At 40.3% G+C, this 22,304-nt stretch overlaps 1 protein-coding gene across 11 annotated transcripts in view; it reads left to right on the forward strand.

The window, feature by feature from the left end:
- Positions 1-22,304, forward strand: part of LTBP1 (latent transforming growth factor beta binding protein 1) — a 369,687-nt gene that overhangs the window by 256,408 nt on the left and 90,975 nt on the right. For all 11 annotated transcript variants that reach the window (XM_074378708.1, XM_074378705.1, XM_074378704.1 and 8 more), the window contains 6 exons: positions 2,268-2,367; positions 3,163-3,261; positions 10,970-11,095; positions 12,300-12,425; positions 12,827-12,949; positions 16,615-16,734. In XM_074378708.1, the coding sequence (XP_074234809.1) occupies positions 2,268-2,367; positions 3,163-3,261; positions 10,970-11,095; positions 12,300-12,425; positions 12,827-12,949; positions 16,615-16,734 (694 nt within the window). The remainder of the gene's footprint in view (positions 1-2,267; positions 2,368-3,162; positions 3,262-10,969; positions 11,096-12,299; positions 12,426-12,826; positions 12,950-16,614; positions 16,735-22,304) is intronic.

Below are 22,304 nucleotides of genomic sequence, written 5' to 3' on the forward strand. Positions count from 1 at the left end.
TAGTTTTAAAAGTCTTTAGCTTATAAACATGGGGATAGACTAACATAAATGTTGTAAGTGCTGAAAGAATCCAGAAAACAAGGATGATTTCAGAGTGCTAGCACTCATTAAGGAAAAGTGTTGTGATATATTGACCTCGAAAGCAGCACAGCAGATACACATATTTCACACGCGTGTTTACAGCTCTTGGGTAGCGTCTCTAAAGATCAGCGGCGTACAGTATGTAGTTTTGTGGATTTTAAATTCAGTTCTGGTTGATACGTGAGAGGAATCATTTAGCGCAGGAGTGGGCCAGCCAGCTCCCCGACAGCCTCATCTTTCCTGAGTTTTGTTCTCTGTTTATGGCTGAGTTTATGGTAACTCTCATTAAGAATCTGAAAGAGGGCCTGAAAGTTTTCCTTGTGGACTTTTCCTGCAGTTTATTTGGAGAGGAGGCAGTGGGAAAAAATCCAACCATAGACCTTGTGGCTTTGACTTGTTGCAGACGTCTCATGTTATTAAAGATTAAGGAAGAGAAAGCAGGGTGCTTCAGTGGTGGGAAATGATATGTGCACAGGTGCAGGGGATGGGGTGGGAGGCAGCAAGAGGTCAGTTAGGGGAGTAGGAAGACTTGGTTAGAAAGAACTTGGGCTGCTTTGGAAGGCTTGGAATCCCAAGCTGCAGTTGTAAAACACGAGAAGATACCCTGAGCTTCAGCCAGACCCAACTTGTCAAGTGAAGAAGTGCCACTGGTGAGGGAGCTGGCTGCCCAATGTTGATGAGAGGGTGGGAGGAGTCTGTCAGCTGCAGGAGCGGGTTAACACCTGACTGTGGTCCACACCTTGCAGCTGATCATGGGCTGCAGGAGGTCGGGTGCAATCGAGACTGAGGTCACCTTTAAATAGATAATAAAAAAGCTAGTCTGTGATCTTAAGAAGAGGGGACAATGTGGGGAAAGTACTAAGTGCTCAGTGTTTCTGGAAGGCGAATGATAGCAGGATTAACTGAGATGGGGAGAAAAGGGAGTTGGAGAGGCCGATTAGATGACCGCAGTAAAGTGAGGATGCGAGAGTGAGTACAGACGAAGGTAAAGGGGGCTGTGTATACGGAGAAAGATGAAATACGAGGAATAGCGGACATGGGCAGGGCTGGGAATGAGGAGTGAAAGAGGAAGGACTAAAAAGTGACTTTACACCTGGATGGATTCGTGACTGTGGCATTAACAGAAAAGAAGTTGGAATGAAAGCCTGCTTGGTGTAGGGGGTGGGGGGGTTTGAAATATTTGTGGAGTATCTAAATGGAGTTACCCTGTAAGCACTCATGCCTGCAAAACTGAGTCTTTGATGTGATACTCCGGCAGGATATCTATTTTATAAAGAGCTGAAAAGGTGATAAGTAAAGCTAGGAGAGAGGGTGAGAGGGAGACAGAGGCCAGGGGAGAAAGCGTTTTATCAGGGCTGTGATTAAAGCAGGTGACGGAGGGGGCATGTAGGATAACAGTGACCATGTAACTTGATGGATGCTTTGAAAGGAGTGCTGAAGGGAGCATTTGGACTCCTCACTGGTGTGAGTGAGGCCACAGATCCTGATTGTTCAGTCTGCGTGAGCCCTAAGGAGCTGTAACTGGACCCTGAGCCATAGGTGCCAGTCTGTGTCTTGGCTTGTGGTCCAGGGGCAGGAGTCGGCAACAGGATATGTGAGGAAGCCCGGGTGCGCCTCCAAGTCCCCGTTCCTCGGATGCTCTGTCTGACTTCCGCTGTTCTGAGAGGTGGAGGTGGAGGTGGAGGAGTACAGTTATTGTAATGACTGGCTGGCTTGAAATGTTTTCATGTGTCGTGTGGTCTTTGTTATGACACACCTGTATCCATTATTTAATCTGCAGAGTATGTCTGGTCGTTTTCCTTGGGCAGAAGGCACACGTGCATGAGCTGACGGTTTAGTTCTCCTCTGGGGTTAGTGTAGCCTTGGTTCAGACCAAACGTGGGCCCCTGAGCCAAAACAGTTGTTTAAAATATCTGAAGAGACCTTTTGCTTTGGGCCCCCGGGAAGTGGGTGAGGGTGTGTGCAGGGATCAGCACTGCCGGGAAAACTCAAGGGCTTGCTGTCTCAGCAGCACAGCAGTAGTTCTTAAAAAAAAAAAAATTCACACAGTTGCATAGGCTTTTCTATAACGTCCTGTGGTGTTTGCTGCCTTTCTAAGAGTAGAATTAAGTTAAAACAGTAATATGTGGAAACTAAAAATTCCTACTTTCAGCTCTCTTTTTTTCCTTTTTAATACAACCATCCAGGAAATCCCTTCACTGGATCAAGAGAAAACCAAACTTGAGCCTGGTCAACCCCAGCTCTCTCCGGGCATTTCGACCATTCACCTGCACCCACAGTTTCCAGGTAGGCTGTGTTGATGTGCTGTTTGTAAGAGTATTCTGAACATGAGAGTAAGACAAGGACTTTTGTGTCTTTAATTTTAAAGTTTTGTTCGTTGGAATTCATAAGTGGAGTGGAGTGTGAAAAATACACTTAGGTCTATTAACAGAGTCACATAACGTTCGTGTAAAGTAGGGTACAGTCGCTGCTTCCTTATCCATGGTTTCACTTTCAGCAGTCAGCTGCAGCCTGGAAAATTCCAGAAATAAGCAATTCATGAGATTTAAATGGTGCATTGTTCTGAGAAGCATGACGAACTCTCGCGCCATCCTGCTGCATCCTGCCCGGGTCGTGAATCACCCTTCCTCCAGTGTCCATGCAGTCTACGCTTTCTGCTGATCAGTGTAGGGAAAACATAGTGCACGGAGGGTGTGGTACTGCCTGTGGCATCTGGCGTCCACTGGGGTCTTAGAATGTACCCCTGTGGATAAGTGGGGACTCTTGCATTATAAGTATTATAATAATACAAAGGATTTTCATTATTTTCTGTGGTCAGGAGGAGTATATATTACTAGAACATTATTGAGGCTCCTCATTTGATGAAGGGTCATTTTTCTTGACTTCTGAGTTGCTCTCAGATATTCTTGCTAAATGTTGAAATAGGCTAATACCATGGGCTTTAGGGACCTGTAACTGCTCTTAACATCCAGGAGTTACTGTGGTATGTTGTTAGACTAAATTATGCTTGCATTTTGAGATGGGATCTCAATGCCCATAACAGGCTTTAATTTTCATTTTATTCCCTCCTTCCTTGTATAGTAGTGATTGAAAAAACCTCACCCCCTGTGCCTGTGGAAGTAGCTCCTGAAGCTTCTACATCAAGTGCCAGCCAAGTCATTGCACCCACTCAAGTAACAGGTAGGCACAGTATTTACTGGAGGAGACATGGATATGAACTTCACATTAAATGCAGTGTCAGAATTGTATCAGATATATAAGATTGCTCATGGCAGGGTTAGTCATACTAGCAAATATTTGGAAATAATCTGGATATTATTAAAAAGGAATATGTTTAAGTTATGGTACATATGCAGTGGAATATCACGTAGCTATTAATGTTTTAAGAGAGTATTTAATGTCATGAGGAGCTGTTTAGGCATAATATTAAATACAGAACACAATGATTCCAATTTTAGTTTTTAAATACAAACACAGAGAAAGGGAAAATTCATCAAAGTGTTTTTAACCATCACTAGTTCATAGGATCATGGATAATCTTTATGCTCTTCAATATATTTCACGTATTTTCAAAATTCTTTATAATAAACATTATTTTAATCATTCATGACAAATTAGGAAAATTTATCATAATTTGAAACCAACAGCCTGAAAGTTAACATCCTTAATGTATAGTGAGGTCTTATAAATTAGCAATAAAAATACTAATAGAAAAATGGGGAAATAGTATAATCAGTTAATTCATAGAAAAAGTACTGAGAAACATATATGTAACAGGAAATTTCCACTTTTCTAGTAATCAGAGAAATGCAAGTTAAAATAACATTTTTTTATTCTTATCAAAGTAGTATTTAATTTTTGCTACAGTGAAATTGAGGCTCTCACACATTGCTGAAAGGAATGTAAACTGGTTCAGCTTTTCTGGAAAGCACAAACTGGCAATATTTATCAAGAATTTTTTAAATGTTCAGAACTTTGGCTCAGTAACCTCATATTAAGGTGTCCAGTGTAAAGAAATAATATCTCCCAAAACTGTTACAATGGTTTATATAAGTGAATACTTACCACAGCACTGTGTATAATAGAGAAAAAATAGGGGGAAAAATACCTAAACATTTAACTGTTGGAAAATAGGTAATTATATCTGCATTGGAACATTAAAAAATACTACAGTATTTCTGAAAAATTTTAATTAAAATCTAGCAGAAGATGATAACAAAATATTAAATATAAGATGAAGCATATAAAAATAATGTAGAGTATTGTCAGTTATATGAAAAAGACATTGAGGAAATGCTAGAAGAAAATTCACCATGTATAAGCAGTGATAATATTTTGTGGTGGGGTCTGAGAGGTTTGGTGGTTGTGTCATTTTAGAATTTTTTATGTATTGCACACATTCTAATGTGGAAAAATATAGTCAGGAAAGAATATCAGTAAGATGCATCCTGTCACTTTAAGTTCATGATCCCTCTGGAGGGTGAGGTTGGCAGTGTTTTAACAGGAGAAGCTAATGGAGGAGTTTGCAGCCTCCCTTAGAATGTTGCCTCTTCAGAAGCACGAGGTGTATCATTTCAAACAGAAATGTGCTTGGTTAGATGTGTTGATTAGTTGGATTGTGGTGATCGTTTCACAGTGTGAACATATTAAGACATCAAGTTGTAGACGTATCTTAGAGGAATATAATTTTTATATGTCTTTAAAAAACTAAAGACTTTTACCCATTTTCTCAAAATTGTGAGTCTAGTTTCTCTTGGATATTTGAATTGAGACAGCACACTGGAAGGTGTTTATAAAAAGCGCCTCCATCCCAAGGTGAACTGGAGTGGAGTGAACAGTGCAGTCACATCATGGACTCAGCAGTGCATTTGCACCCTCCTCAGGCGAACCCTCAAGGAACACGTGCACCAGCGCCGTGGCCTCCCACAGTTAGTGTGGGGTACCTGCTCTGCAGTTTTACTGTAGGTACAGAATAAGGAGATAAAGATATGTTAGTTATTGTAAGTGTTTCTAGTGTACAATGGAATACTATGATTTTTTTTTTAAATGGCCATGGCTAAAATTGTTCTTTGTTCTGAAGTCTCATATGTCTCTACCCACTTGGTTAAACCCATCTATGAGAGGCTGCGAGGCCCTGCAAGGCGTCCCAACATGTGATACACCATCTTAAGCAGCAGGGATCTTCTCATTATTTATCTCAGTGTTAAGAAGAAAAATTACAGGTTAACAGTTTAATTCAGTAGATCTTTCACATACAGTAGCTCCACTTTCCAGTATGAAGATATGCTTTCATTTTGTGCCTTTTTAACAATGGCTGACCTCAAAGGACAGACTTCTTGCAAACTAGCTTTGCAGAGGTTGTTGGGCTAGATAAGTGCAGTTTTGTTATTTAAATGCAGCTGTGTGAGGAATAACAAGTAGCCCTTACTCAGCTTCAACTGAACTGCATGGCTGACTGAAAAAAATGAAAAAGTATCTCTGCTATATTATGTTGTTAGAAGACAGCTTAACTTGAGTTTGGCAGAGATACAGGGCTAACATCTGCTATCACATGGGTGAAGCGTGAATATTTCCTTCCAGGAAACAAATGACACTGAAATTTTATTTTCGTGCAGCGTTCGTAGGTGCTCCTACTTCCTGTAGCAAAGGAATCTTTCTGAAACCGTCCACAGGGAGCACATTGTAAATAGTCCTTGAATTTAAATGGTTTGCAAGTTTGGAGCTACGCTATAATCTATAATCTACACTGGAACACAAAGACTTTTATATCAAATTTAATTTAAATCAAAATATAGATATTGCCATTGGTTTGATTAAGACAGCCAAAGATGGAGATTGAAGGAGAAAGCTGATCAATTCTCTCAGGAACACAAGGTCATAATTTTTTTTCTTAGAGCACAAAGGAGGTGGGCGTTTGTCACTGTTAGTTTCACATGTAAGTTGAAGAAAGGAATAGAATAACAAGTAGGTGTCTAAAATAAATAATACCAGCTTCATGTTGCTTAGCGATGATACATTTATGATGGCGAGATTGGAAGTGGCCTTTGCAGAATTCATCAGACTCACTTTGATACGCAATAATTATAAAGTGGGCCACATATCTGCAGGAATAAGGGTGATATTTTCCGCTCTTAGCAGCTGAGTTGGTGGCTTGCAACATTATTGGCGTACTGTTTCCAAATAAATTATACATTTCAGCATATAAATTCTTGATTTAGCATAGTGTCTTAATAGCTCAAGGATAGGTTGGAAAATCAAACCTTTACTCCTCTGGCAAGTATTTACAAAGTGGAAACATCTGCTTCAATTGTTGCGAGACAATTTACGCTCATTGTGGGGCAGTAGGAAGCCAGGGCATTTTTCTAAACCTTTCGATGAGTTGATGTTTGATGCCTTCCTCCAGCTCTTCCTAAACTTTCTCCATGGCCCTGGCAGACCAGCCAGAAATTATTCTTTGACTTTCATGCCTGTCTTGTGTAAACCTTTGTAATCATGATGGCTCAATCGTTAGAAAAGCTATTTTGCTTATCAGATCTTTTCCAGAACTCAGAAATGACCCCTTAATAAAAACGTTTGTCCCTGAAGCATATTACTAGTGTCATAACAGCCTCAGTAAACTGTATATGCTAATGGAAAATGAACCTTTTTTCCATGTAAAATCATCATGCTTTAATAACATTTCCAGCTCTGTTTGTTTATTTATTTTGAGTAATCACATGACGAGGAAAAAAGCCAAGGGTCAGCATATTCATTTTCATATTTTGCCAAAAGCTTTCTTTTTCGTTTAGCTCTAGAAAATAAAGATACCAAACTCTTAAATCCACCACTGGCCTTGTAATCGGGATAAATAGAGCATTTGGTTTTCCACTGGCTTTTGGTCATGGCTCTTTTTCCAAGTTCTAAGTGGACACTAGGGAAAGAAACAAGAATAAGGTCCTTGGCCAGGTGCAAACAAAGTTATTTCAAGGCCCACATATAGTAGGAAAGGGTAGGGCAGTCCTGTAAACCCCGGGGCATATGATGGGCGTTATGAAGGAGGACACTTGGAAAAGCTCTGTGGGAGCCATCTCTTGATGATCTCTGAGAGACCAAACATGCTAAAGAAGACTAGGCATTCCCGTTAACCGGAGCCCCCGGGAGACCAGTAATTAGAGTTTCCTGTGTGAGGCTTTACCATATTCCCAGTGCTTGTATCCACACAGTGGGCACACACAGAGAAATCTGTGTTTTGACATGAATCGATCTTTTCTGTGGGAACAGGTTCACATGCCTAGGTGTGAGTGACCTCTCAGAAAACTATAAAGTGTAATGTCTTTGACCCCCAAAATACAGAGACAGCTGGAAGCTTTTTATGACCCATTTTTAAGACAGTATCTTCAGGACTTGCCTTTCTGTGTAACATACATGTGCTCAAGAATGAAAGTGTAACAGACAAGGAGGAGAAGGATGGGAAGAGGTAGTAAGAGACATGTTTTTAAATTTTTAAAATGTGAGCACAAGTCATTCATTTTTTTATCTTAAAAATGGTGTTGATCAATGTTTTTGGGTTTTTTTTTTGTTTGTTTGTTTGTTTTTTTTTACTGAGATGTGATTGACATGTAACCTCGTGTAAGTTTAAGGTCTACATGTTGCTTTGATACATACTCATATATGGCAGGGTGATTGCTACAGCAGCGTTAGCTAACACCTTTTTCCTGTCTCATGCTTTTCTTTTGTGTTGAGAACAGTTAAGGTTTAATGTCTTAACAATGTTAGAGTTTATAATAAAGTATAGTTGACTATAATCTGAAATTTTTTGATTAGCAAAGAGAAAGCAGAGGTGTTTTGAAGTTGTTAATGGCTTTTTTTTTTTTTAACTTAGAAGGGTGAAATCCTCCTAGTAAATGGATAAAAGGGATCTCTGAGGTCAAACTGATGAAAGTTACTTTAATCACTTGTGTAAAAGAATGGGAAAGTGTAGAAATCAAGTAAATGTTAGTTAATGTCCCTCCACCCCTTTGATGTATCTCTTAGTACCCTCTAGTGGCATCACACTAACATTTTCTTCCACATCTTGGTGCCAACTGGGATTAACGTTTTCAAGCTGCATCTTTATATACTTGATCTATGAGGTAATCAGCTAACAATCCTCAGACTTTCCTCATAAATCTCTCAACTTTATAGCTTCTACTTAAGATGCCAGATTGGAAGGAAGGGCCATTATTGTTCATTTCCCAAGACCAAAGAGTTAAAATTCTTAACCCTTTATCCTATCTTAGAGCTGCCTTAAGAAGAAACAATTTATATGTGTTGGCACACTGGTCTAGGAATGTATCTCATTTGAATTAAGCATCACATATTTTTGAATACATTTGTTGACACATGTAAAAATTTCATTCTAAAGTTATGCCTGAAAAAAGGACAGATAAATATTTGGTAATCAACAAATTGGTATTTTGGGGGTCAGTGGCGGGGGGTAGGGCAGTGAGTACTGATCAAACATTTCATGAAAACCCTAGATTTACTGCCTTTTAATTAGCTCTGAATTTTTATTCCTAGCATATTAAATCGTCTTCTAATTTTTCTTTTTGCAAATTTTATCAGCATGTCTTTTCTCTTTTAAGAAAAAGACAGAGAACATATAGGAAAGTCAGTCATTACAGAGAAAATTGAGAAATCTAAATACCAGTAATTTTCAAAGAAGGTGTCTGCCTACATTAAGAAGAGATGGTTAAAGATGTGCTTCTCTTACTGTTCTACTAACGAATTCTTACAGTGAAGAGAATTCTTACCCAAGGATCTAAGAGTAAGACCTGGAGAAGATTACCTTTTACCTTTAGATTTTTGAGGCACATAGAAATGATAATTTTTTAAGAAAGTCTTTTTGATTATAAAATAATACTTGTTCATTTTAGAAATTTTGAACAATACAGGAAAATGTAAAGAAAACAACACCAACACTTAGATTTATTTCCTCCCAATCTTTTCTGTGTATTAGGTAATTTAGATCATATCTAGTGACAATTTGTACCTAACTATATTTCTTAACAAGCATTTTCCTATCCTGCTAGTGATTATATAACAATCTATACTTTGTATCATAATTCATTGTTTCATGTTGTTACTATCAGTCACTGAAGTTTAAGCAGTCATGTTAATCACCCATGTTTTTAGCCTTTCAAATAATTTTTCTGTAACTTGATGTTATACTGATGATATACAATCTGGTTTTTGATAGTGAATTAGCATAAGCGGGCTCACTGAAGATATAAGTAATTAGTAAATGTGTGGCTTTCCCATAATCCATGTGATTTTGTGTAAAATACTGCAGCTCTGTAGTCATTTGCTTCCTTTTAACGCCTAGCAACTTTTCAGATGACTTGCATCAGTTGTCTTAAAATCACAGCACAGTGAATAAATAACACTTGATGAAAAATGAATGTGGTTTGGGTTTTGGAGAGCAATCTCAACCCCAGTTTAGGTCATTTCCATAGTGAATTTTTGTTAAAGCACTGTTTTTCACATCTTTCTTCAGAATTCACAGTGGGCTATTGGTAACAGTAGCATGCCTGTTTTTCTTTTCATTCAAAACGTAGACCCTCTAACAAAGGTGTGCTTTGGCTTGTCATGTTTGAGTGCCTGGTCTTCCTCCACTGGGCCACTTGGGCTCGTTCATGGCCTCGTCTGTGTCAAGCATTGTTCACCAGGTGATGACAATGAGATAATAGCCCAAGGTAGTATTGTTATAAATGTGCTGTTTCTTTGTTATATATTCTTAAATGACGTCAATAGAAACAACCACAGCGATCAGTAATACTGGCTGGCTTTTATTGAGCACATACAATGTACCAGGTGTTGGGCTACATGCATCATTTAGGTCATCTCTTTTGAACCTCACGTTCTAAAGTCTGTGCTCTAATTATTCTCATTTACACCTGCCGAAAAGTGAGGCTTAGAATGTTTAAGTTAACTTGCTCTTTGTTACAGAGCTAAGAAAGGGCAGCAAGGTTGGTGGCCAAGCCTGGGCTTCTGGCCCCAGCTTCACTGCCTATACCCACCCCTACAATTTTATACACCCTTACAAAGGTCATGGAAATCAACAGACTATCTTGGAGCAATTCATCTTAGAAGGTTACCTTTGAGTCCTCCAGTGTTTTGGCAATAAAGCTCATGTTGATGGCCGTCACCCCCTGGGAACTCCTCTGACCTTGCCTTGCCCACTGCCTGTGTCTGTGAGTGGAGCAAGGACTGAAGGCTAATCTCAGGCTTCATAGAAGAAGTGAGTCTCATGTAGGAATCGGTAGGAGGGCTAGGGAGGAATTTAGCAGAGAAGATTTGAAGAAGACTCTATACTTTACCAGTATAAATAAAATATTCTGTTAAACTGGCAGATTAAGAGTAAGTTACAGCCATAAATTTTGCTTTGATTAGAAGGGATAAATATTTCTGGAGAATTAATGAGAAATTTGGGAGGAAGTTTGAATATATTTGTTGGAACTTGAATTTAGCCTGCTTAACAAATAGAAAGTTAACATCAGTTTCTTATCAGGAGAAATATGATTCAGGCCATCATCTAAGATGAGCTTGAGTGGATGGAAACTCATTGATACGCCATCTGGGAAGATAAGAATTAATGATAAAGTCCAACACGGCCTCTTTCTGAATTTCCACCTGCTTCAGTTCCTCTTAGAAGTTGTTTCATTAGGAATTATTGATGACCTTGGGTGGGACAAACTGATCAATTATACAGTAATCAAATGAATGTATACTTGATTTTGGAGATCACCTTTTATTTTCCAATTGCATGACTGGTAATAAATTAATCAGGGAACACAAAGTAATGCTTTGCAGGTAGCAGTGAAATCCTTATTTATATCTGTTTTCCCCCCACGTTTATTTATTTTTAAAGAAATCAATGAATGTACTGTGAACCCTGATATCTGTGGAGCAGGACACTGCATTAACCTCCCGGTGAGGTACACCTGTATATGCTACGAGGGCTACAAGTTCAGTGAGCAACAGAGGAAATGTATTGGTAAGAAGACACTTTTGATAGGTGAAATTATTAAATGTCAAATATTTGCACATTAAGAACATTTTTTATCATGAAAAAAATGTTTTTTTGTGTTTACTTTTTAAAAAATGTTTAGTCCTGAGCCAGGGGATTCAAAAGAGGTTTGCTCAACTCCTAAGAGGCTCTTACCCCTTGGTGCAGTGCCACCTGTCTTGCCAAGTATAATGCAGTTACATAAAGGTGAAATAATTGCCAAGAATTGTTCAGCTAAAGTATGTAAATAATTAAGAGCTCTAGAAATCTCTGTCTACACACATATTTAGCAAAACAGATTAATATTAATATATGCTGTAATAAAGAATTCTATTCGTCCAAGTTCATAATATCTTATTTCTAAAAGGGATTTTGATATTGAAAATCATATATGCGGACATGAAACTATTAATGAATTTATACAGACCTCCATGTATGCTTCTTTGGAAAAAACATGAATCTCAGAAAGGGGTGTGATGGTGTTAAGTAAACCATTCTGATGTGTTAAACACCAAATTTAATTTCTCTTTAGAAAAAGAAAATTCAACACTAAGTTAAAGGCGAATATAAAGCAACAAAGGCATAGCCCTAATTAAACCTACTTGAACATGCTGAATGCCATTGTGCAAGGCGTGATTTTTGCCATTTGATTTTGCATACGTATGCAGGAGGGCAGTGAAGGCATCATCTCCTTGCCCCATAAGATCGTTATTTCTCTTGAATTCGCCTACCTGATAGGTTTTATGTTTAGAACACCAAAATATAAACTTGAAAAGGACAGTCACTTGAAAGCATTTAGTCTAGCGCCCCCTCATGTGCACAGTGGAAGACTGCCTTTCACATTTCTGACTCGTGCTGAGCTGGCCTGGGTGTTGCACAGTGAATTCCAGTGCTTACGTGACTCTAGTTATCAGACGGGTCCTTGTGTGTTGACCTGAAATCTGTCTCTTTGGAAACACCGGTGTCATGGTTCCAGTTGGAGCTTTCGAAGCAGTATACCATACAGGTGTTCCCACTTGCTAGTAACAGCCCTTCAAGTATTCAGGGAGAACGGTCTTGTCCCTTTTAGGGTTCTCCTCAATTGTAAAGGTTGGTGGGACACAGGGAACAGTATGCTGGGATTTCACAAACAGGGAGACTGAGAATTTCTTGCTCCACTACACTAAGCTTCTATCTGTGTTTTCGTTAACAGATATTGATGAATGTACTCAGGACCAACACCTCTGCTCCCAGGGACGCTGTGAAAACACCGAGGGAAGTTTCTTGTGTATTTGCCCAGCAGGATTTATGGCCAGCGAGGAGGGTACCAACTGCGTAGGTAATGGCAGTATTCTTTCTGATGCAAAAATTCCCAGATGCAGGTTTTAAGCTCCCATAAGATTCCATCATTTCAGGGCTTATTGAGAGAATCTAGATTTTATTATTAAACGCCTGTTACAACATAGTAATCTGCTAGATACTGGAAGATTAAAAAATGGATTTTTTCCCAACACTTTTGAATGAAGAGTATCAGATGTGTGGAAAGACCAAAAGTGTTAAATGTTTCTTTTGGATTCCACATAAGTCACAACCATTCAACTTCTTGGAGCAAATCAAAGAGATGATAGATGGCAGGAATCAATTCCTTCATTCTTAAACTCGAACTAACCTGGGAGATGGGAGGGGTTTGAAATTACGTTTTGGGAAATAAAACTCGATGATGTTTTCTTCTTTGTGTAGATGTCGATGAGTGTGTGAGGCCGGACATCTGTGGAGAAGGGCACTGTGTCAACACCGTGGGGGCCTTCCGGTGTGAATACTGCGACAGCGGGTACCGCATGACCCCGGGAGGCCGCTGCGAGGGTGAGTCTGCTGGGAGGACGGGGAGGCTGTGCCAGTGCACGTGACCATGAAAAATAGGGCTGGGTCCTGAACTTGGGGATGGGAGGCACCTGGCCTGGTCCTAATTTTCTTCCACCAGTCTGTGCAGGACACCAGCTCATCCAAGCTCTTCCCGCCTTCTGGAATCACAGTCCCTTTGCCTCCCTTCACTGGCTCTGTCTGGGTTATTTTCCGTCTTCATGTTCTCTTTATTACTCACTTCAGTATCTGCCTTCCCTGGTATGTGGAGTGAAGTCACTTTAGAACAATGAACTGCGGAGGATCTTAGCACAAACACAGACTTAATTACAGTGTCTGCGTCATTTATGTGGGGACATGGTGCAGGAGTTACCATGTGGACTTTCAGTTTTTGACCTTTTCACCCTGTTCCATTCCTTTGTCTCAGCTTCTTTCTTTTGCATGTGTCCTGGGACCTGCTTGCAGACTCTCTCCCGAAGTGCTGTCTGACCAGCTCTGGGTCAAATTCCAGCTGTGCTAGATAAAATTTCCTTAGTATTGACCCCAGCAGTGAATTTGCTCTCTTTAGAAAAATGTTTTGACAAGTCTTTATAGCATGGCCAAAATGATTAACCGTTGAATATTTCTGCTTCCACTTGTGTCCAAGTCACATAGGTACTTTTTGAAAACACCTGGTATATTTTGAATAGTTACTTTCATGAAGAAATACACTGAGCCTCTGCTTAAATCTTACTGTAGAAACATGAGGGCAGAAGAGCAGGGGTTTCTGGGCAGGTTTCTGAGGAGCCTGAGTGTGGGGATGGTGGCGGTTCTGTGTGGTTCCCTGCCTGACTGCCTGAGATTCAGCCTCTTTGCTAACGTGGCTGGGCTTCCAGAGCTTACAGAGAGATAGGCTGGTTGGGGCAGGCTGCTCTCAGCTGTCCCTTGGCTTCTATGTGTTGGGTTTTTTCATTGTTTTAATAACCAGGCCTGGAGGGAGAGCTCATTAGACATTTTTTGGCAGCCTGCACCTGCCTCTCTTCCTGGCCTCTTGCCTCAGCCCCTTGAGTAATCTGGAGACAAGTGGAGAGCATTTTATGTTGCTGCATCTCTGATCCACTCCTATCAGAACAGAGCCATGAACTCGTCCCTGATGGCCTAGGGCCATGGGACAGTGCAGGTGACAAGTGTCCCCACTCTGCTCTTCTGTAAGGGGGCTCTTCCTCTGCTCTGGAGAGGAAGCATGGGGTCAGGAGAACAGGGACTATGGCATCAGCTCAGACCCTCACACTTGGTACCTTTCCACCTTGGAGCCCTTTGAGTAGCCAGTTCAAAGCTTGGTTCTGGGGGGAGGGTATAGCTCAGTGGTAGAACGCAGTACTTAGCATGCACGAGGTCCTGGGTTCAATCCCTGGTACCTCCATTGAAAAATATAGTACCAAATAAATGAATAAACCTAACTACCTCCCCACCTAAAACACAGACAAAATTTTTTTTAAAAAAAAGCTTAGTTCTTCATTTGTAACATAGGAACCATGAAGTCATCTTTCAGGTTTGTGCAAGTTAAAGGGAGTAAAAGGGTGGATGGTGCCTGTCCCCTTGTTAGTTCTCGAGAAGTGTTCGCTTCTTTAAACTTCCCCCTTCTCTGACTCCTCTTGTTTGTGCATAAATCTTCTCAGAACATCTGTAATTGTCACATTGTTTTTAAAGGGTGTGGGCTTATCTGTCAAGCATTCATGTGCAAAGCGATGGTCCCCAAAGAGGACAAATATGGGTCCTCAGTTTCTCCACACAGACTCAGGACGGGAAGATAAGATATTCAAGGATTAACCAGAGCATAAAGATGGACAGTGAAAAGGAAAGAAGTTTTAAAACTTATCTAAGCAAATGGAAAGCAGTTAGGGGAGTATTCAGTAATATTCAGTGTATGGAAATTATTTAACAGAAATATCACCAGGGTTCCCCAAGTAAATAATACATAATTCTATCACTATGAAAAAGGCTTGAAAGAAGCAGCAGCCAAATAATGTGGCTGTTTTCTCATTTCGTCGTGGACCAGAACCAGAGGTCCCCGGGCTTCTGGCTCGCTGAGGATTTTCTCAGCTGTCACTGACAAAGTCACTTTCAAACAGCGCCAGTCTCCAAGGAGTCTGTTGTGGTTCACAGACATTATCTCATGCGTTCGTGCTTTCTCCTATGAAGGTGCTACCAGGCAGGTAGTCTCACTCTCAAAGATGAGGAAACGAGCTAACAGAAGTGAGAGCAGCAGGCAGTTCAGGGATGCCGTCTCGTGTTGCTCAGCCTTGTACCTTCTTTCACGGGCCAGCCTATCTCTGTGACCTTCTCTGACTTAGCAGTTGTAGTTCCATTTTTAAAAAATCACATCCAGAGAAGAATGTAATGCTGTTTGGAAAGTGAAACTGGCAAGCATCATCTTTTTGTAGAACAAGAAGTCCCAGAACATCTGACCTAAAAAAAAAAACACAAAACAAAACAAAACAAAACCACTGTGTGTCATTGTCTATTGGCAAGAAATTTTTGCTGATAGGAAAAAAAAAATTACAGCATTGACCTGGTGCTTATTAATTCTATTAATAACATCTTTTACTTTAAGCATCTTTTCATACATGTCTAGTGATACATAATGGGGAATAATTTTTGAGAATTTACCAGAATGATGACATCAGATACCCATGCATGTTTAGTTTATTTGTTGTGTATTTCTTCCACTGCTCAACTTACCTGAAAAAAATCTGTTTATATTTTAAGCTTGATTAGAGGTCCTGTATACACCTCATGCTGGGACACTTAGACGTTGAATCCACTCATTGAATTCAGAATCCAACTCCAGAAAAACACGTGTTTCAGCTGGGCTGGTACCCAGGGGTTGGTACACATTTGAAACTGTGGCCTCTCCTGTATCTTACCTTCCCCCACTTCATTGTTTTACCGTTTGTAAAAATGCTTAAAGCTGTTGTATCTCTGCCACAGCTCCATCCATGGTGAAGGTGTTTTTTCCCTCCTCACATTGTAAAGAACAGTGATTAATAACTTTAGTTAGCTGTGAATGTGAAAAGTAAGGTGTATTTTTACCAGAAAATATTACTCTGTGATCATGCACCATGTTCTCTGGAAAATCCTGGAAGTATTTGATGAGTTCATTCTCTCCTAATCTTATTCCAGCTCCACGGAATTCCTGTCATGTGGAAGGTTTTACATTATTCAAACCTAGAATGTTTGGGACCCATGGTGCCAAAGCAGAGATTTCCCTAGAGCATCCATTGTCTGCAGAGAGAGCCTCTTAGCCAGATGGATAAATGGCTTCCTCCCTCTCATGCCCGTTTCTTGTATTTCTTTCTGGCAAGCCATGCTATTACTTGAAAGGTTTGATATCCAGAAAGTGGCCCTGGAGAAGCTGCCAACTCCCAGAGTGGGGAGAGCTGGGCCTGCCAGTTGGAGAATTGGGGCCAAGATCTTCCTTGGAACATGTGTAAATCTTTCATTCAAGGTATAGCCAGCCATGCATTATTGCTGTGTGTTTAAGTCCAGTGTTTCCCTTTTCCACTTACTGTTTTCTCCACCTCAATGTAGAAATAACCTGCCTTTTCCCCCACTCTATCACACAAGTCAGTTTGTGCTGTAGTGTTCTGATCAAATGTCCGTGACCTGGTAGCTTTTTGTTTTTTCAGATATTGATGAATGTTTGACTCCAAGTACTTGTCCGGATGAGCAGTGTGTGAATTCTCCTGGGTCTTACCACTGTGTTCCCTGCACAGAAGGGTTCCGAGGCTGGAATGGGCAGTGTCTTGGTAGGTACCAGAGTGTTCTTATCATAGTTGCGTTTCTTCTGTCTGGCCCGTTTTCCAACAAAGTGGTGTGATGCCAAGTGAGCCGTCTTTCAAAATTGAAAAGGGGTGGGGGGGAGAATGTAACAAACTCATGTCATTCTGAGCAGTTCTAGGTAACTTTGAACCATGAAGAAAATAAGAAATTGAGTTGACATGAGGAATGTGAGATTTTACGTGGGACAAATAATTCTGATTGAAACAAATTGTTACCCCTGATGTGATAAGTAACCAAAACCAAATAAAATAATACACACCACAGGGAGAAGAGAGGTGGAGAGCAAAATGCTGGAAAGGAGAGAAAAGGCTTGAGGAGAAGCTACCACAGACTCATAGAATCAGGAAACATACAAACGCAAACTTGGAGCAGGAGTAGCAAGTGTAGAAAGAGCAGTCTGGTTGGATTGCCCACGTGCCTTATATTCATGCATTCATCCCTTTCAGTATTTAACAACTGAATCCCAGTGATGAATTGGCGTTGGCTCTCATTTCCTGTGCTCTAGTTAGCTTTCCCCCTTAATGGTTTTCCTTTATGTTTCTGTTGACCGTGGGATCTTCTTCTCAAAAGGGGACTCTCTTCCGCTCCATGCCACATTCTGACAATGTGAGCTAAACTTTTCATTCCTTCCTTCTTTCTGTCCTTCCTTCCACAAATGCTGGAGAACTCACTGTCTATACCCAGAGTTGTACTGAGTACTGGGATACATTGAGGGCTTAAAAAATAATAGTAATAAAAGTACTCTCCCCACGAAACTTACTCTCTGGTCGAGGAGACTGACACTCACCCAGACAGCTTATGAGTACAGGTGAATGGACACCTGAGACAAATGCTAGGAGAGAGAGCTGTGTGATGCTGTAAGAGCATATGATAGAAGGAGTTGCCTCTAGGAAAATCCTTGAGTTGAAGCTTAACTGGGAATTGAACTGGGGAAGGGGGTAAGAGAGAGGTCATTTTGGCCATCTGACCAGTGTAAGGGGCTTGTGGAAGGAGGAAGTAGGTCATCTTCCAGAAGCTGGAAGGCCAGTGTGGCTGAAGAACAGAGTACAGGGTAAGATTTCTGCAAGATTCCAGGCCCTCTTGGTCCTATTAAAAATACTGGTCTTGATTCTTACATCTCTGGGAAGACGTGTATGTGTCTCAGCGGAGTTGAGATGGGTGGGCTTGACAGACACACTCCCAGCTTCGAAGCTTTGGATTCTTCATTAGGCAGCATGAGCTAAGCCTCTGTACCCGGGACAGGTGGCCCCCTGCCCTGAATCTCATGCCCATCCCCACGGGTCTCTATCAGGGAATTGTGTGAGGTGCTGATCTTTGGGTAGAAGAAAAGATTTTTTGTTTGTTTATTAATTGCTTCTTTGATTAGCATTTGTTGATGTAATCGGTGGCAGTCAGAAAGTGCATTTGGTTTTAATTTTTCCATTTGGCGTAAACATCAGAGTTACCTATCAAGTTCCGTTCTTGTACCTGCTTTCACATACAGATACATATTATAATCCAAGAGCATAGCCTGGACTTTACCTTAACTTACTAAAATGCACAGTCGTGGTGTAAACACAGCCCTGATTCATGCACTCGCTGATGGAAAGTGACTGACCAAATTGGCATGTGATTGCTCATCACTAGAAATGCGCAGATCTAGGTGGGGGAATAATAATAAATGAATTCTTACACCTAAATGAGCTCAGTCAGTCTGATGGTGACCACTCTGCCCCGGTTTAGTGACAGATACACAGCACCTCATTTAACAGCAGTTTTGCTTTGTCACCCAGATTAGTAGACTCATAAGCAGATCTGTTAGGTCACCGTGTTGTTACTCAACCAAAGTCACATGCTTGACCACTTGTCCAAGCAATAACTTTCGGTTTTGCGTTGCTGACTAAGGTCGCACATCTCCCAGCAGAAGCAGGCAGTGTACTTTTTCCCTTCTGTGTTGGGTAAAGTTGTAGGTTCTGCGTCACCTGTAAGTCAGGGGGCCCCTCTGTGACCATTGCAGTGCTGTCCATGGCTCATATTGGACTTGCAGCTCTCCTCAGTTTCTCATGAGGGCTTTTGCAGATTGTACTGAAATAGATTTTTCCACTTTAATTTTTATGGCAGTCGAGCTTTCAAATGTTAACACTGAGTGTGACCAAAAGCAGATACTGCAATGTGCCTTTCTGCTCAGATTTAGCCAGTGAATGGGTTGGATTCTTCAGTAGCCCTCTGACAATGCTTGTGAATACCCAGCCATTTCTTTTTTATTTAGTTCCTTTACATGTTTTAGTTCTCATCTTTGTGATTCTGGCACTCTGAAATACTTCTCAGAAGGTGCAGTCCTACTTAAGCATGTCTTTGAGTTGAGCTCATCGATAACACAACCTGACATATGTTTGTTTGTTCATTTGCTACTCGCATCAGTCAACATTGTATGCCTGGTATGAGCCAGGCATTGTGTTTTAGACCTGGGGACTGAGAGTGAACAGAGTAAATTCCCTCCTTTCATTGCACGTAGACTCTAGAGCTTGCATTGTGCTCACAGGGAAACAAGTGAGAAAGCAGAGTATGTGATATGTCAGGTGTGGTGAGTGCCCTAGAGGGAAGAGCACCCTAAAGGATACAGGGAGTGTTAGAGATTTTGCATGGACAGAGAGCACATCCGGTGGTAAATGCTTTGCTAACCATTTGGTTTTGTGTGTAACAGTTATTTGAGACTAGTTTGAGGCTTTTTATATCCTTTTACCCCAGACAATTTAGGGTCCATTGATGAGACTTTGTTCCCAATTTTTAGTATTTGAAAACATTAAAAAATTTAAAAATTTCCTAAGTCTCATTGTTTGGAGGAAAGTCCTACACTTGGCACTTGTCAGTCATCTGTAGAGATGATAGTCCCTACTTTGGAGGATTTCTTTTCCGTTTTAGTTTCCTTTTTTCTGCCTCTCACTGACAGCGTATTTTTAACTTAGTATAATTAAATTTATACAGTTTACATAGCACTGTACATAATACCACATAATGTACATAATACTATTTTCTTTGGCATTATGCTTACAATTTTTTAAAAATTTGTCAATCTTCATGTCCATCTGGCTCTTTTTTCTCTTAAGTGATTTCATTAGGAGAAGGGAGTGGGAAGGGATAAATTGGGAGTTCGAGATTTGCAGATACTAACTACTCTATATAAAATAGATAAATAACAAGTTTATACCGTATAGCACAGGGAACTATATTCAGTATCTTACAATAACCTATGATGAAAAAGAATATGAAAAGGAATATATATATGTATATATATGACTGAAATATTATACTGTACATGAGGAACTGACACAACATTGTAAACTGACTATGTTTCAATTAAATAATTAATTTTAAAAATCTACGCACACAAAAGAATTAAGAATTGCCATTTTGACCCTATATTCTGCAGGGATTTGATGCCAGTTCACTTTCTGCTTCTTTGACTAAATAGTGAACTTGCTGAAACCATTAATGACCTCTTTGTATTCATGCCTTGGAAACTGGATCTTACTGACTGATGCTTCTCCTTGATTTATGAATTAGAACAGAAATTATTTGGGCCAGAAACAGGTAAAATGTTAGCAGGTGTTGTCTAGGGGATCACGCTTTTTCCTAGTGTTTAGTTCAAGGCATACGATCCTTCGTTCTCAAGTTTATTGTCCACTTTCAGAATATCTCGCCCTTAATGCTTTTTGGCAACTCGTGCTGGCTCTTCTGTTAACGTAGCTGCTTCTTTCAAGTTGTGGATTTCAGAGCTCTCTTGAGAGCCACTTTCATCATTCAACACTGTATTCCTTGGACCTCACATTCAGCCTGGAGCTGCTGCCCACGCGGTCCCCACCTCTGAGGACTATTTCATCATCCTGGGTTCTGGCCAGTTCCAACTGCCTGCTTTCAACCAGAACCTTTCTTGAAGGAAGTCAGCATGTCAGGTCCTCAATTTACAGGCTTCACTTGACTCACAAAGAACTTGAATCAGCCTGATTCAAACCTGACTGGAACCATCCCCCAAATAAAATCCTCTAATATTTAATTGCTTTAAAGTACATTCAGTAACTCTGATATGAAGATTGTATTTCCCTGAATTTAGGCAGAATGTCAGCTCTGTGAGCTCCCTGAAGCTTAGTTTCAAGATCTGTAAAATGGGGATCAAAATACTTTCTTCATAGGGTTTATTGTCAGAATTAAATATGATATCAAGCACTTTGCAAGGACCCAAGAAATCTTACAGTCCTCCTTCCCCCATCCCTCGTACCTCCGTTTTATTTCGCTTGTGCTGAAATGGAAGAAACGCAGTAGTAACTGATACTTCTTAAAGTAAGTTACTTGTCAAGTTTCAGTGGATAACTGCCTTCTCTTTGGCTTTCTTTGAGCTCATCTCATATAGTTTTTTTATTTTTCTTACGTGGGAGGAGCTTTCTTTTATGAATTTAAGTAATCTTAACCTTATAGTTTCTTTTCAACTTCTGACTGTTTCTGTTTTGCTGGCATATACTTCTTCAGAGTTGTAGTTCTTCTCTGCAGGGTCACTGATTACTCCTAGCACATGTTTCAGCTCCACGGGACTGCCATCCCCATTCTTTACTTCATTGTCTGTGCTCTCCTTGGCAAGACACAGTATCTGTCACCTGACAGATGTGTGCAGTTAGCCTTCTTCGAGTTTATTGCCTCGCTTTACAGTTGAGTCTGTGACAGACCATGTGACCCAGAGCACAAATTTCTGAGATTTTAATCGAAGTAGTACGGGCCCCTTTGTCAGCCCGTGTTTCAGTTTATGATGACTTTGTGACTCCCATTTGGGTTTTCTTACTGTAGTAGGTCTTTGGCACTGGAAGAACTTAGTACCACTCAATCCACTTGACAACTGGTCAGCCACAGCCTTAGCCAAAGCCAGGCGCAGAAAACTTGCAGAATGAACATGGAGAGCTCCTAGTTCTAAGAGTTCTTTTCACCCTAGGATTTCTTTTGAGATTTTAAGATCCATTGTTAACCTTTGTGGGATATATGAATATTCCTAGACTTAACGTAAAACGTAAGACTTTCATCCTGCATTTATTCTTTTTATATAAGATGGCAACTTAGCTCAAGGTCTGCCTTTTGCAAACATACTATAAAGTGTGCAAACATCAGCCTTATCCCTAAATTGTTATGTGCTAAAGGAATCTTCTAGTCAGTCAATAAGAAACACACTTGCCTACGTGTGTTTCTGCTAGATGCCAGAGAAGATTTGAAGTTGTAAAAAAGCAAAACAAAACAGAGTAGAATGGTGAATATAGGGGCTTGGGGCATGGAATACTGGGGAGATGGCATTGAAGGTTACAAACTTGTAACTAGTAGGTAAGCCCTGGAGATGTAATGTACAGCTTAATGATTATAGTCCATAATACTGTATTATAAACCTCAAAGTTGTTGAGACTAGATCTTAATTGTTCTCACCATAAAAGAAATGATAGTTGTGTGACCTGATAAGAGATGTTAGCTAACGCTGCAGTTAATCATTTTGCAATATGTGTATCAAATCATCCCTTAACCTTAC

Source organism: Camelus bactrianus, chromosome 15 (assembly GCF_048773025.1).
Source record: "Camelus bactrianus isolate YW-2024 breed Bactrian camel chromosome 15, ASM4877302v1, whole genome shotgun sequence".
NCBI classification, from domain to species: Eukaryota; Metazoa; Chordata; class Mammalia; order Artiodactyla; family Camelidae; genus Camelus; species Camelus bactrianus.